The 14,892-nt window shown below is 40.3% G+C and overlaps 2 protein-coding genes across 3 annotated transcripts in view; one reads left to right on the forward strand and one right to left on the reverse strand.

Annotated features, from left to right (window-relative positions):
- The window catches only part of inppl1b (inositol polyphosphate phosphatase-like 1b), a 29,447-nt gene that overhangs the window by 1,628 nt on the left and 12,927 nt on the right, over positions 1–14,892 (forward strand). The window contains exons 2-5 of the mRNA XM_071458428.1: positions 814–921; positions 3,758–3,854; positions 12,124–12,548; positions 13,692–13,755. Coding sequence (XP_071314529.1) covers positions 12,412–12,548; positions 13,692–13,755 — 201 coding nt within the window. The 5' untranslated portion in view covers positions 814–921; positions 3,758–3,854; positions 12,124–12,411. The remainder of the gene's footprint in view (positions 1–813; positions 922–3,757; positions 3,855–12,123; positions 12,549–13,691; positions 13,756–14,892) is intronic.
- arr3b (arrestin 3b, retinal (X-arrestin)) lies at positions 331–6,142 on the reverse strand. 2 transcript variants are annotated; one of them, XM_071458430.1, is made up of 17 exons: positions 6,037–6,142; positions 5,554–5,587; positions 4,313–4,343; positions 4,097–4,157; positions 3,957–4,001; positions 3,672–3,865; positions 3,469–3,528; positions 3,293–3,369; positions 3,031–3,166; positions 2,859–2,943; positions 2,635–2,707; positions 2,229–2,366; positions 1,984–2,061; positions 1,864–1,887; positions 1,703–1,756; positions 814–874; positions 331–776 (listed from the first exon to the last, which is right to left on the reverse strand). In XM_071458430.1, the coding sequence occupies exons 2-16, from the start codon at positions 5,559–5,561 to the stop codon at positions 841–843; spliced, it is 1,098 nt and encodes a 365-aa protein (XP_071314531.1). In that variant the 5' UTR covers positions 5,562–5,587; positions 6,037–6,142; the 3' UTR covers positions 331–776; positions 814–840. The 2 variants fall into 2 exon arrangements, with proteins under 2 accessions (XP_071314531.1, XP_071314532.1); XM_071458431.1 differs by adding an exon at positions 1,415–1,443 and having other exon boundaries at positions 331–874; positions 6,037–6,138.

Raw genomic sequence — 14,892 nt, forward strand, 5'->3', positions numbered from 1 at the left:
TTCAGAGCAATGCTTGTGTGTCATTGAATGTTACTTTTAGTCCCAAATGAAAAACACACAGTACAAACTGTGAAATGTGACTCACACCATAACAAAATAATTGCTAGCATAAAAATAGAAGTATATGGGTGAGGTCCAGAAAATAAAATCATTCTTCATCATTCTTCATTGCTGTTTTGTTTAATTATGCAGTCATCTTTGGTCATGAAATTATTAAACGGTATATATTTTTATAATGAAGCACTTTGTTAATATAATGAAGTTCTCAGTGTTAAGTACCAAAGTCTTGACATGAAAATATTGAGCAAAATGAACAAAAGAGAGAGAGAGTAGCTGGAGAAATGTGTTTATTTCCCTCTCCTGTCTATAAAGAGTGACACAAGTAGGAGTATTTTGGGAATATTCATCCACAGCTGCACATAATCATAATCATCATGATATCTCATAGCTCTAATGATATGGCAATAAACATTCAGAGTAAATGAAGCACTGCATCTTCCATATTCATAACACATGGAAAGAAAATTCTACTGTCTATGCTATGGGACATTTCCTCTGATGAAGAAAAATATATAATAAAGTTTTATGTCTATATAATGCTATAATGGCATTCAGAGAAAAGTTACACAGAGTTTAGACCCCTTTGCAGCTCTCACATTGATGCCTAATAAAAATGTAAATGTGCAAGGGAAATAAGAATGTTGTAGAAACTCAATGATGTGTCTTGCTTCTCTTCATTGTTATTGAGTTCCTTTGTGTTCTGTGTTCTCTTCATTGTTGTTGAGTTCCTTCGTGTTCTGTGTTCTCTGTCAGAGAGGTGATTTTCCTTCGCTGGTCGTTTCATCCTTCCATGGACTCAACTGTGATGTCTGCCCTGTTGGCATGAAACAACTGATGGTGTGACTCCAACATTACACCAAGGTAACTCCTGTAATGTGTTTCATCTAATTTTACATACAACCAGGGGTAAAACAGGTAATATGACGCTGAATTTTTGTAATATAGTGCACACGACCCCTTTTGCATATTAATAATGTGGGCTATATATCTAATGCATATATAGTAATAGCTATCATTCAGCATATGTGCTGATATTAGTACCTAGTGGAGATTCTTACAAAAAACCATCTTGGAGGTGGAGCAACAGGTGAAAAGGTACACTTGTTCAAGGGCCATCACATCTATGGTCCTTTCAGAAGACCCCCATAACCTTTATTATGCAAATGCTTACAAATGTCTTACAAATGAAACAGTCGTTTGATTGTATTGTTGATATTTCTCATGAACTAGATTTAATTTAATAGAAAGGTATAGGTATAAGTATATATAGGTATTTATTTAATTGAAAGGATATCTGTTGTAGCCCTTGAAGAAGTGAACACAATAAAACGTGCCGAATCTGAGGTGACCTCACCTGAACTAAGAGGCCTTTAATCCAATGTGCTGTGGTTCATAAAACACACAAACACACAGGAGAAAAATATCAGCAGCATGTCACAGACATCACAGCCACAAGCGAATACATGTCCTTTCATAGAGACTGTGTTATACTCACACTTCTGCTCAGTAGACAGCAATGGCATCCGATAGATGGATAAAGAGAGAGGAGACGACATTAAACATTTTGATCAGATCAATTACAGAAAACTGAAAAATGTCTCTGGAGGCATTTAAAATTGCAGTTATATGCAAAAAACTGCACTGACCTGTGGGTTTTGGGGACATCAGAGTCAGAGGAAGCTCCAGAATGACATCGCTGAAAATAAAAAAATAATTTCGTTATTGAAAAGAAATAGAATAGCAATTTGTATATTGTTCACCTAAATAACACATAACCACAAATGAAGTAAAAGCAGTATTTACCTTCCTGTCAGGCCACCCAGCAGGCTTTGGTGAGAGAGAAACATTAAAGAAATCCTTAGTCTCCACAATTTGACACAAAATCCAAAAGTATTATGAATTTTCTATTGAGTTAAAACATACCCTCCACTGGACACAATTAGATTGACCTTGACTTTGTAGGAGACAACGATTCCCAGCATCTCCTTTTCTCCTTGACTCCTGGAAGGAGACAGGAATAGTTTACCTTTCAGAGCTGGAGGATTTGGTCTAAGACATGATAAGTGGATGACACAGTCTAGAGTTGTATCACCACCACTCAATAAGAGGATGAAAACCTGTCCTGGGCTCACTGTAAGCCCTTTGATGAGAGACCTAAAGTAGCTTACAGGGTAGTGGATGCGAGGTGGGTGTCCTCATCTTTTAGCCGTCCATCCACTGCAAGACCCCGCTTCTCTTTGTTGCTGGACAGCAGGGGGGTTATTTGGAAGGACTTCTCGAATGTAGAGTTGGCGTTTATTGTCTCCCTGTGTACAGCAGTGAAACCCATAAATAACTAAAAAAATACGTGTTTAACTTAACAGACCTTATTTTCCTTAAACCATACTCTAAAATAAAACATAACAAAGACAAATATAATTATATAATAATAAGTAATCATAATGGATGCACTTTAGGGATATTTGGATGTGAGGATATTTTTTTAATGGAAAGGATTTTCCTAAATTAATTAAATTGAAACTGAAATGACCTCAATCCTGCTAATAACCTCATTTGATACAATGAAATCCTCACCCAAACTCCTCGGTGCAGACTGGCTTGGTGTAAGTGTCAGATGAGTAGAGGACCACATTTGTTAGCTGCTCAACTAAAGAGAAAAAAGCACATCACATATACATATACACACACTTGAACCCTCACTCATATTTGTTTCTATCTTTCTTCTGTTCTGACCTACACAAACACAATTCACCAAAGCTGTGACTCCAGTTAAGTTTGAATTCTTTCTTGCTACTCACCTGAGACTTTGATTTTCTTCACGACCTTATTGGTTTGGTTGTTGACTTTTACTTTGACAGTGATTGGATCTCCATGGTAATAAATCTAAAAATAAGAAGGTTTTTTGTTTGGAATAATTTAACAATCATTACACAATTCATGTAATGCCAAAAAAACTATACTTGAATGTACCTCTTTTTCAAGGGAGGCCTCCAAGTGAATTGGTTTGTCAGTCATCATGAACTGCTTGTCTATGTCAGCCTTGGGTCCGGGTTTGTTGTTAGCTGGTGCAAATTGTATTTTACGAATCATCAGACGGCAAGTGTCCCTAAGACCAGAAAAAAAGAGAAGCTAAGATCAGGGATAGCCCTCTGTGTTCTGCTACAGTTTAAGGATGCAATACAAGGTTGCCAGAATTGGGCTGACATTATGTTTTGACAGTGGGAATACATACTTCTTGTCAATGACTTCATCTGCATTGTTAGGTAAGTCGGCAATGTATCCTTTAACCTCAAAGTCCACGCCACAGGCCTACAACAGAAAGACCCGAATAAATGATCTGTCAAATATGTAACATAGTGTATGAAAGTAAAAGAAAATAAATAATAAGTGGATGGACTGTACTCGTACCTTGCCAGCATCATTTGGCCCAGGCTGTAAGCCGACTGAGCATGGGAGATTTGTTGGCATCTGAAACAAGCAGAGACAAGGCACGTTGAGGAATAAATATTTAAGATAAAAATCTGAAAGTAAAGGTGAAGTAATGATCTGTTGTTGATCACTGGAACACAGGAGTGATTTGATATGCAAAGAGTGAGTATATGCTTCCTCACCTGGAAGGAAAAGGGACATCCTTGCTCTCCAACTTTCTTCAGGAGGGATTCCAGCAATGGTGATTTGGTTGTGTTTCCATCTGTAGGTGGGTACACCTGAACGCGCTGTATCCAGATGTCTCTCCTGAAGGACAGCCCAATGACATCCAAGTCTTCGCTTCCATAGCGGAAGGCACAAGCAAGGTAGACAAAAACTGCAATGGAAAATGATATAGTGTTGCACATTAATCTGTGGTGGGTAAAGTCAGGGCTTATAAGTTCCATCATTGACAGCAAGAGAGATACCTTTTCTGCCGTTAAGACCAGAAGGGTCCACTTTGATTACCCCTTCTGTAAATGAGCAAGGAATCAACGGTGTTAGATTTCACAGAGACACACATATATGTACATATGTTAGGATGCAAAGCAGACATTGTGCCACACACCAACCACTTCCACTGAATCCACATGGTCCACAAAGTCTCGCTTCCCCAAGTACAGGGCAATCTGAGAGAAAAGCAGAGAGGAAAACAGTCACTCCTCCGCCAAGGTTACAAGAGTTTAGAAGTTATTTCTGGGAGTTGGAAGAGCTACATACGAACTGCACTCCTCCTTAGGCCCAAGGGTTGCCCTGTAATGACTATATTATAGAGGCCACTTACATGTCCATTGCCGCTGGTCTTCTTAAACACCCTGAGAGAAAGAGAAGGAGAGAAAAAAGGAAAATATAATGAATCAGACTATAATTTCACACTTTTTTTTTTTTTTAACACCTTTACATTCACAAACACAAATGTCCAAATGTCCACCGATGATGTCATTCATTTTGCTTTACTGCATTACAGTAATACAGTTCCTGAAGTGGTCTTATGCCATGATTTTATACACATTCAACCTACCACGGATGTCTGATTATAGGATACCCCGCCCCACCCCCTCACCCCCACTCAACCCCACCCACCACTCCATAGCTGTGAGGATGGATTAGTGTTTAGGATGGAAAAGCACCTGCTGGTACAAGTGTCTAATCTGGACATATGACATAACTGTGATTTGGTGAATTTGTACATCATAGTTAGTGACCTGATATACAATTTAAAATTCTCCAGTTTTGCTCCATATTAAGCTATTGCTCATAAATTCAATACATTCAACATGAGTTTAAGAAAAATAGTAACAGTATATTTTTGCAAAACTCTCAAAGTCATCCAACCGTGTGTTGCTGCAGGGAGTAGAGTCATCATACTGCATGTGGAATGTGTCTTTGTAAATATGTTTTTCTTAAAAATCCAAATATTTCATAACCTTGCAATCCTTAACAAGTACTCCTTGATGGTGTTTGCCTCTAATCTTGTTAAAACTTTTGTCTTGTAAACCTATCTTCCAAGATCAAATCCACACAATCCATCTTAATCAGGATTTATCCATGTCCTGGAAGATCCAAGCGTTTGAGGCGTCACTGCGACTCTGCGTGCCTCTGCCAAGATGTTAAATTGTTAGAGCTAAGCTACTCTACTTGTTTCTTGTAAAGGAATTATCCTTTTGATCTCTGCGTGGATCCTGAGCCACTCTTGTTTTCATCAAATGAATCAGGTATATTAAGAAAACAGTTTAATAAAAAACAATGTCAGATTAGTATCTTAAATGTGCATATTGTGGCAAAATCATTTAAGGATCATAAATATTTGATACTGGCACAAATAGAAGAACTGTTAATTGTGAGACAGCATGAAATATCACTGTTACTGTGGTGTTAAATAGCATTCAGTGATGGGTATATTCAGCTGTCTTTTGTGACATTTTAATGCCTTAGACAACTGGAATGATTTTAACCTTTAAACTGAAACAGTTACTGTAAGGATAGTTTGTGAATATAGTGGATTAGACAAAATCCTGTACTCACTTTGACATGTTGATGGCAAAATTATAGATCCAGTCTGCAAATGAAAAAATAATTAAACAGAGTTATCAAAACATCACAATGATAAATCTATGCACATTTTTGAAGAGGAAAAGGTTCTAAGAGAATGCATTATTATTGTTCTACATGATTTACCAATCCAGGAACGTTTCAGTCATAATGATCACTGTTGAAGTTCTTTGGCATCAGACAATACTAATTACTAAGTAATTTCCTGGTAAAAAAATATCTTTCTGATTTTAAAATCGATTTATATAAAATAATCAAAACATTTCCCTTATAATCTTACACATGTTGTTCCTGTCAGATAAATTTAGTGGTTGCAACACATGTTCCTGTGAAGTAATAGCACTGATAAATTTTCTCTGCAATGTAAATGTAATACCATCATCTTGAGTTATTATCCCCACTATCTCCATCTATTTCTTATTTGCTGTTGGTCAGCAAGAGAAACAGCTCACGTACCGTGCCCTCAGTCCTGTCACTGAGCCTGCTCCGCTGTCTTCTGTAATCCGTCACTGTTGACAGAGTTGTAGTGTGTGCGAGTGCCAATCACTGCCTCCTGTTTGCTTTTATACTGTGACCTCCCAACCTTGGAGCCCTCCCTTCAGCTTATACAGCTTCTCAAAGACGGCTGTTTTAGAGCAAATCTGATTAATTCATTAGAACACTACTGTTTTGGTCCTCAGTGTGTGTAAAAATAATGTTGTGTATGTGACTTCAAAAGAATAAGCTCAGCGATGTATGGGCAGTGTGAGTGTTGAGGGGTGGGACAGATATAGAGGGCGACACACAGACCATGTCGTGGACTTCATCAATGTTTGTCACTTGGTCTTTGTTGATTTTTGGTTTAATGACTTGATTTTCTACAGAACATGCCCTACAGGATGTCCTACACATTTTCCTATAGCTCGTATAGGAACAAAGATATTACAATCATGATTGAAATCCACCAACAAATGCATGATACAACTACTGCCAAAGAGGTTATGTTTTCACCCTTGTCTGTTTTTTTTTTCAGCAAGATAATACAAAAAAGTACTAAACTGCTTTGCACCAAACTTGGTAGAGGGATGGGGCATGGGCCAGGAAAAACCCGATCCGGATCATTTACTATAAATTTGTATTTTTTCTCTTAAGTCTGGTGTATGTTGTTTGACATTGGCTTTGGTGGAGGTGTGCACTCTCTGGGTGCCCTTCTAGTTCGACCTGTGTTTAGACTGAGCATTATGACTAAATAACAAGCAGTTACTGTCTGAAAAAAGTTATAAATAACAGCAGAGCAAATGGAAAACATTAGAAGAGCTGGAGAGGAAAGAATTCTCAGGATCCAGGATGTAAAAACTTTTTATTTTTAGTGGCTCAATGATAAAATACTACTCAATAGTGCTTATTTAACTTCTGTGCTGTGAGTTTTACCTTTAGAACCTCAGTGAGGTCGTCTTATGAATAGACTATGTGTGACTGTGCAAGGACTTCCTTTCTTGCAGCTTAAAGAGGAGCAGAGTGGTATTAGTTGGATTTTGGTTGTTATGGTAGCTAGGACGACAGATGGCTCCTCTACCAAGCTTTGAACAATCTGCGCTCATGGCAGGTTTACAGAAATCTAACTGCCCTGCTGACTTGCTGCCGTGCACACAACAAGGCTTTGCCACTGCTATCACTTTGATAACTAAATTTACCATGGTCAATTGTACAGCTTGTGGTTGTGACCAAGATTATTCAGAAAGTTAATAACATCAAGTATACAGTGATTGTTGTTCCATATTTACTTTAAGGATAGACTGGGGTTTACTACACTAGATTAAAATAGTGGCTGGCAGTTCATTTTGCCAGGACCACCCGAATCCTTTAGTTTTGACCAGGTTTAGTTGGACTTTCATGTCTTTCACATTCGTTGTCAGTGACTGCCTCTGAACTGAGACACAGCTGTAGAGGTAAATCTGTCTCATGGATCTGTAGAGGATCTTCTCACCTCCTTATCCAGGTGTAATTGATTGAGGGTGCTCAATCATTGGTTTTACGGATGGATTGTCACACCTTGGCAGTCAAAGATAATGAATTAGATTTCTGGATGTTGGTTTTGGCCTCCATCACACTGTCATATGGGGACAGGGTTTGAGATCTCTTTAAAGCTGCCCAGACAGGACTTCACAGGCACATACAAAGTTAAGCTGCTTTCCTAATCATTTTGCATTAGTGCTCTGCATATAACTTGTGGCTTCACACTTACATGTTCAACTCAAAATATTCATGTCAGTGCAGTGAAATCCCGAACAGATAAGGATGTTTAATACTGCTGTACTATATCGTATAAGAAATTCAAGCACAACAGTTATTTTTGAAGGCGTGGTGAGATGTGGGGGCAGAGGCGCCTTTGTGAGAAATATGAGGCTTTTATGTAACAACAAAATCATAGCCACAGTTTGGGTAGCAAACGGTGATACAAACTGTTGCCTGGACTGAAAACTAACAGTGCTCAGGCTTTTCCTAGAAAGTCCTACACTTCTGTGACCCCACATCGGAGGAGGACATTTAAAAGAAGCTAAACATCCCAACAGCCCCTTTAAAAACACATATTTAACTATGTGTATGAATTTGTAATGGTCCTGAGATTTCTTCTGTTCTTTACATCCAACAGCTTTAAGCAGATGTTTTTTAAAGGTTTTTCTATTTTGCTATGTCCTCTTTAGGCTCTCAGCTGTGTTGCTAGGTCATAACATTATAATACAGAGTGTGGCCTTTTCACGCCTGTTCTGTTCAAAATCAGTAGCAAATGCTTTTCAAGCAGCTTTGTTACAGAGATAAAGGAAAAGCTTTTCTCACAGTTTTATGTAAAGTAAATGACCTGAGTGCTTCTATTTTTCTGTTCTCTGTTTATTCTATTAATAAGCATCTACAGTCATTCAGATGCAGCCTTTATGCGCTTCACTGGGCTAAAAAGAAAAAAAAAAACAAACATCTGGGTTGAAGTAGACAAAGGGAAATAGCACCATCTAAAAGTTTTACACCTCATGGGAATTTAATCACAGTTGGGTTGTCTTGTTAAATCAACTGACAAACTCAGTACTAAAACAAAACTCACTGTGTATTCATTCGTTCATTTGCAGGCCTCTAGGGATACAGACCGGTGTAACAGTTGAAATTTATGAACTGTGTGAAGTGAATGAATGAAAGGTGATGTAACTTCCCTTCCCTTCATACTCACTCCTCTAATGAACTTACCAAGTCACAGCTCAGCTCTGGGCCAGTGGGTCATGAATCAGAGCAACAGATGTGTCATCAGAATATGAACGTATTACTCAGTCAAATGTGCATTGTATTTTTTATTATTTGAATCAGTTCAGATGTCTTACCTAGTGACAGACATTTCAGATACATCATTGTGATGCACTATTTGTTATGGTATAGCTGCTGTGCACAGATCTGCATTTTTTGGACATGGTGTTGTATTTTTGTGTACCACATAATACCATCCAGGATAAAGCCACTAAAAAAACTAAGCTAATCTTATTTTCATGCTGAACTGTCTCTCATTCTTTTTCCAGTTTTGGTTGTGCAGGGTTACATACACTCACATAAGCCCCTTACAGTTAATCCGGTGCCATTTTAGGCAAGTTCTATATGTGGACAGGTAACATTGTCCCTTTACAGACACTGCTGAGTAGTCTCAGTGCATTATAGAACCATGGTATTACCACTTCTTAACAACACAGTCTTCAGTGTGTTGCTAAACTGAAGTAGTGATGCAGTGTAGATGCTGAGCAAATCAGTGCTTCCTTATGAGTGATGGTGAGCTGTGTGAGAGGAGGTTTTTCCTCCAGTACAACCTTCAGCAATGACTTGTTGATATGCACTACTATAATTATTATTAGTGATTTGAATTATGAATGCACTTTAAACAAAGACTCAGACACAACTATGAAGTCAGACTGAGTGCTGGGCAGGTACAGGGGTGCTACCTGCCAGCTTTCTGTCTGTTATGTTCTGCAGGGTATTTTTAGCAGCTGCTACTCACCACCTCAAGTTAAGTGTAGCTGTAACTGAAGGGCTTTTACTGCCATCAGTTGGAAAGATAGCTCATGGTCACTCACAGCCAGGGCACTTATTCACCACCCATTTCTTTTTCATAACATGGCGCACTTGGGATTGTGTTGTACTTTTTAAAAACACAATTCTACAATTATAATTAGATGTAGGGCATTTGTGTTCAGTTTGTAAAATTCCTGAGATCCAGTTGAGTCAGTTTGTCCTCTGGTGGAGGTGGACCAGACTTTTAATAGCAATCATCTGCATATTTAACTAATTACTGTATTTTGGCTCTCATGCTGATATAATCGTGTCCTTTCCTGCTGCATGGCCTTGATTATGTGCTGTTCAATATCAGCAAAACAACAGCTCTTCATCAGCTCCAGGAGGATTGGAGAATATAGGAAAATCTTACTGAAATTAAACAGGATGTTTATTCAAATATTCAAAATCAAAAGCTGATCTGACAGCCTGCATGGAAAGTGAAAGTGAGCAGGTGGTTCTTAGAAATGGAGTGCATCTTGTTGTCCCAGTGCCTGTGTCAGTAATCTGTCCAGTTCATTGCTTCCATGAGCAGCATTTGGTTGAACTAGAAAGAGGAACAGACGAGAGAGCAAACAAATCAGCATTAGAAACAAATTGCTCTCTGAGAATGACAAATGTGATTTTTGGTACCTACTGATGGTGGTGAGAGTTTTGTGGTTTAAATGTTTTCAGCCCCCCTCAAAAATATATCTTCACCACACCCTGTGTTTGCATTGCACACATTACTCTATAGAGATGGTGATGTTTGGTTTAAGACCAAATACTTGCAAAACAACAATTCCACCAGCCTCAATTGTTCTTGTGTTCAGTGCTAATCAGTGAATGTTAGCGAGGTAACACAAGATGGTCACTGTGCCATCAGCATGTTCTCATTTTCATTAAACTGCTATGAGCATTTAGCTCTAAGCTCTGCTCTACAGCCTCAAGATACTGCATATATTTCAACTGTATGTTGTACATAGCAAGAATAAGAGATTACAGATTGAGGGATAAGAAGATATGTCATCAGTTGGGGATGGACTTGTGTCTGTTTGTTTTATGGGTGTTGTGGTTGGTGGTCGGCACATTTCTGCGGAATAGTGAAAGGCAGAACAGCAAATATAGGACCAAACAGCTTTCCACAGAGTTACATGTTCCAACGAACAGAGAAGGAGGGAAGTAGGAGGGCTGAATAATGGGCGATGTTTCTAGGAAAGCAAAAATAAGAAAGTTAGGGATGATCATAACCATATGGAGGCTGCGTTTTGCTGAGAGGGAAGGAGTGAGCAAGAGAGGAAGGGAAGTTTAGGGAGGGTGACAAAAGGGAAAAAGGTTAGGACAGAAGAAAGAAAAGGTGGAAGAAAACAAATATGCCTGAAGATAGAGATGATGAAATAAAAACAAGAAAGAGGCTGAGGATTAGCCAGGCAGCTCACCTGTGAGAGAGAAGCTGTGTCTTGTGTTTGGAATTTGAAGAAAGAGACGGGGCAGGGGCTGAGGGAGGAAGAAGAAAGTAGACAGGCGGAGAGAGAGAGAGAGAGGGGAAGAGACAGAGAGAGAGAGAGAGAGAGAGAGAGAGAGAGAGAGAAAGGAAGCAGTCTGCTGTTTCACACACTGGTGGTGAAGTTGAGCCCCTCACAAGAATTCTCCTGGCTATGTCCGCCATCTGGAATGTCGAGTCACTTCCTCTGTCTGCCCTGTGCTTTGACGGGGGTTGTCCTCTGCCTCTCTGCTCCCCTCCCTCTGCTCTGACAGCGCTCTGAAGAACCACTGCAGACCACGCCAGTGCGGACGGGACTCTTCTGACAAGACGCACACACGCCAGCACACAAACATCCAGCATGAAAGTGAGACCCCCGGATTCGCCCACGTCCAACCAGGCACACTCTGAATGGAATCTGGGCCTGGATGAAGCAAAGACAACTGCAGTCATCAGCTGAACTTTTTGGAGGGTGTTCCTTTTCCCTTATATGGCAACAGAGCTGAGAAATCATTTGAATTAGTCTGGTTTCTGTTGCATGCCTGTCTGGTTTTAGTGCTGACTGAGTTCCATCTGGTATGTTTCTGTCTCTGCTGTGTGCGTGTGTGGGTGCCGTGTGTGCGGCTTGATTTGTTTGTTTTGCCTTCTTGGTTCTTCTTTTCCTGTTGTTTGCATGTGGGGTTTTTGTTTTGGGACAAGAGGAGGGCTTGTGTTTGTGGTTAAGCTAGAAGCACCATCATTGCCTCAGGGGTGGCAGCTTCATTCAGACTCTGTAGCACCTCTCGCTGTTTTTCCTTTACCACCTCTCTCCCTCCCGCGCACTGCTGTGATGGTCTGTGTTTGTTGGAGCAACACACCCACCTGGGTGCAGCAAATTACAAGCAAAAACTGAAACAGGGTCTCAGTACAGGAGGGTATTATCAGAAAGGTGGACTGGAGCTTCTGGAGCAGGCTGTTGCTACAGTGGACTAACCTCACTATCAGCTGGATGCTTCTTCTTTCTTCCTATAATGGAACAGGATGTGTGACCCACAAGGAACCGATAGGGACCCAGGAAATGCTAGCTGATGAAGACAAGGTGTTGGGTTGTCTATTTGGCACTTTCATCAAGCAGAAAAGGATCATGGGAAAGCTCTGAACACTTAAATAGACCGTTCAGCACACTCTGACAACCTGAGTGACAGTCTGTCAGCGTCATGCCATCTGAGCAATTCTGACACAGTAAACTCGTGTTAGACTTGTGTTATGTCAAGGTCATCACCTCATGTGGATGAATTTTGTGAACATATCTCTCAACATTGATCACCATGGCTACGGCGGCATGGTATCATCGTGACATCAGCCGTGTGCACGCAGAGGACTTGTTGGCACGGGCCGGGAGGGATGGCAGCTACCTAGTGAGAGACAGCGAGTCTGTGCCAGGAGCCTATGCATTGTGCCTGCTGTGAGTACACACACACACACACACACACACACACACACACACACACACTTACAGTCACAATCAAACATACACGAGGTACTTGAAGCTTTTATACCTCAGATGAGCACCTCCGAGCTGGGACTTGAATGTTTATGCAGGTGTACATCTTTTGTTCGTGGTGCTAACTTAAAAGAAAACCAAAATGCAAGGGAATGTGACTCAAATGATTTATACACAAGACTGAATGCTACTTTATATGCCTCATTTTATGAGTTCCACCTCTTTCAAAAATATTGACTGAATGATTCATTCAGGACATCTTGGGTTAGTGAATGCTGCTCTGTTTGAGAAGAAACAGAAAGCAGCTCTACTTTATGTGAAACCACACTTAATTATCTTATCTTGTGAAACTTTAGATTTTGGCATATAGGATTGGAAACTATTCACAAACTCAACATTCATGCAGAATGTCCCCATCTGTAAATTGATTCAACAGCTTCACTCACCCTGTCATATCCATCACTTTCACCGTCATCTGCCAGCAGGCAGCAGAGGAGCTCTGATGGCCTACTGCGTACAGCCGGGGCCAGCCTCCCTCAGACACCCTCTCTAGACTAGTCAGACTGTCCTGTCCGAACACCGTCCATCTCAGCCAGTCAAACCCTGGCTCAGGGCTCCCTGTTTCCCCTCTTACCCCACTTTCTTCCCTGGGGCCCCTGAAAGTGGGCGGGAGCTCCAGTGACCGCACTACGCTGACTGCTCATCAGCCCCAGCCAGATACATTCCTGAAAGCTGAGCCTGGCCGCTCGCAGTGCTGCCTCTTTCCCTTCGTTCTTTTCTCAATATCTCATTCCCTCTTTTAGTGTCTTAAATTTCTCCACACGTCTGATTTGTACTTCGTCATTATGTTGTCATGGTTCCCTTTTGTTCATGCAGTACACAGTAGCTGACTGATTAAAACTGCCTCTCGCTTTTATGTGCTGTCTGAAAGAAATTCCTCTGAAGTGACTGATGAAGACGATCTAAGTCTTCATTGTATAAGTAAAACAAGCCACGTCATTAGTGAAACAATAGATTTAAGTATATTTTTCCTTTTTAATATTTATTAATATTTAATATTTTTTGCAGTGCCATTAATAACAGTGCTTTTTTTGGTTTCCAAAGGTTTCAATGTCATGTTCACACCTATCGTATTCTTCCGGATGCAGACGGCCTTCTGGCGGTCCAGGTGAGTGTTCATCACCCTCAGCCTGACAAAGAAGACCAGAGCAAAGAGAAACACAATAGATGTCTGAAACCTTTGCACAATCTGCAAACGCAGTGAGAAACACAGCCGGTCAGATGAAGTTAGAGGGATCAAACAATGGTTTGTTATTGCCTGTTGTGAGGAGAACAGGAACCTGTTTGTGTTTCATCTCTGTACAGGCCCTGTTACGACTCCAGCAGCCTTGTTGTTTGAATGGCATCTCTGCCATGTGGCTGCATGCTTGCAGCATGAGCTCAGCAGCACAGAGGAGAAATTGTTTTTATGTCTCAGAGATTCCTACTCAACCCACACACTAGGTCACTGACCAATGGATGTGCTTATTTGTTATGTGTATGTATGGGGGTGTTTGTATTAGACATAATGAGTCTGTTGGATGTGGCCGGGTTTAAGCCAGGGATGGTATGTGTCTGTTTTTGATACTCAGAGGAAGGGGGCCATTTAGTCAGCAAATAACCTAATTATTAGACCATAGAAACACACGAGTACAAAGCTTGCAACCACACAACCACACATGCACACAGTGGGTGAGAGAAAGCAAGAGAGAAAAAACTAAACTGCATATCATCTTTGGCCTATTTTAAAACCATGTCTGCGTATTAAAGTCCAATAATGAGTTTAATAACAATTGTCTGGCAGTCGTTTTCAAGCCTTTGACTTGGAAAAATCCTCTGCTTTCAAAAGAAGACCTTAAACTCTGTTGCTATTTTAGTTGTTTTTCCACTGCCATCAGTATAAACCTCCAGTACGTATTTTCCCTCACTGGATTTGCTCCACTAACTCACAAGTCGCATGCTTGCCTTCTTGTTTTTCCAAGAGGGCCACGGAGATATTTTGGGGCCTATTTTGTCTCTCACTCTCTCTTATTCCTTTTAATTTCTTTTTAATTGCTTTTCAAGAGATAACTGTGGTATAAAAAAGTACTATTTGAAGATGTCCTGGCAAAAAATTATTGGTATCTCCTTCACCGCAAAATGAAAAAAAAAAACTAAAAAAAGGACACAGGAAAAGAGTTTGTTCTTCATTGTGGTCTAATGTGCACCATGTTGGTTTTGTGCATGTGAGTGCTAGTGTATATTCCCAGCACCTGCGTAGTATAGC

This window comes from Trachinotus anak, unplaced genomic scaffold, assembly GCF_046630095.1.
Source record: "Trachinotus anak isolate AG129_WGS33_773 ecotype Australia unplaced genomic scaffold, CSIRO_AGI_Tana_v1 ptg000021l, whole genome shotgun sequence".
Classification (NCBI taxonomy): domain Eukaryota; kingdom Metazoa; phylum Chordata; class Actinopteri; order Carangiformes; family Carangidae; genus Trachinotus; species Trachinotus anak.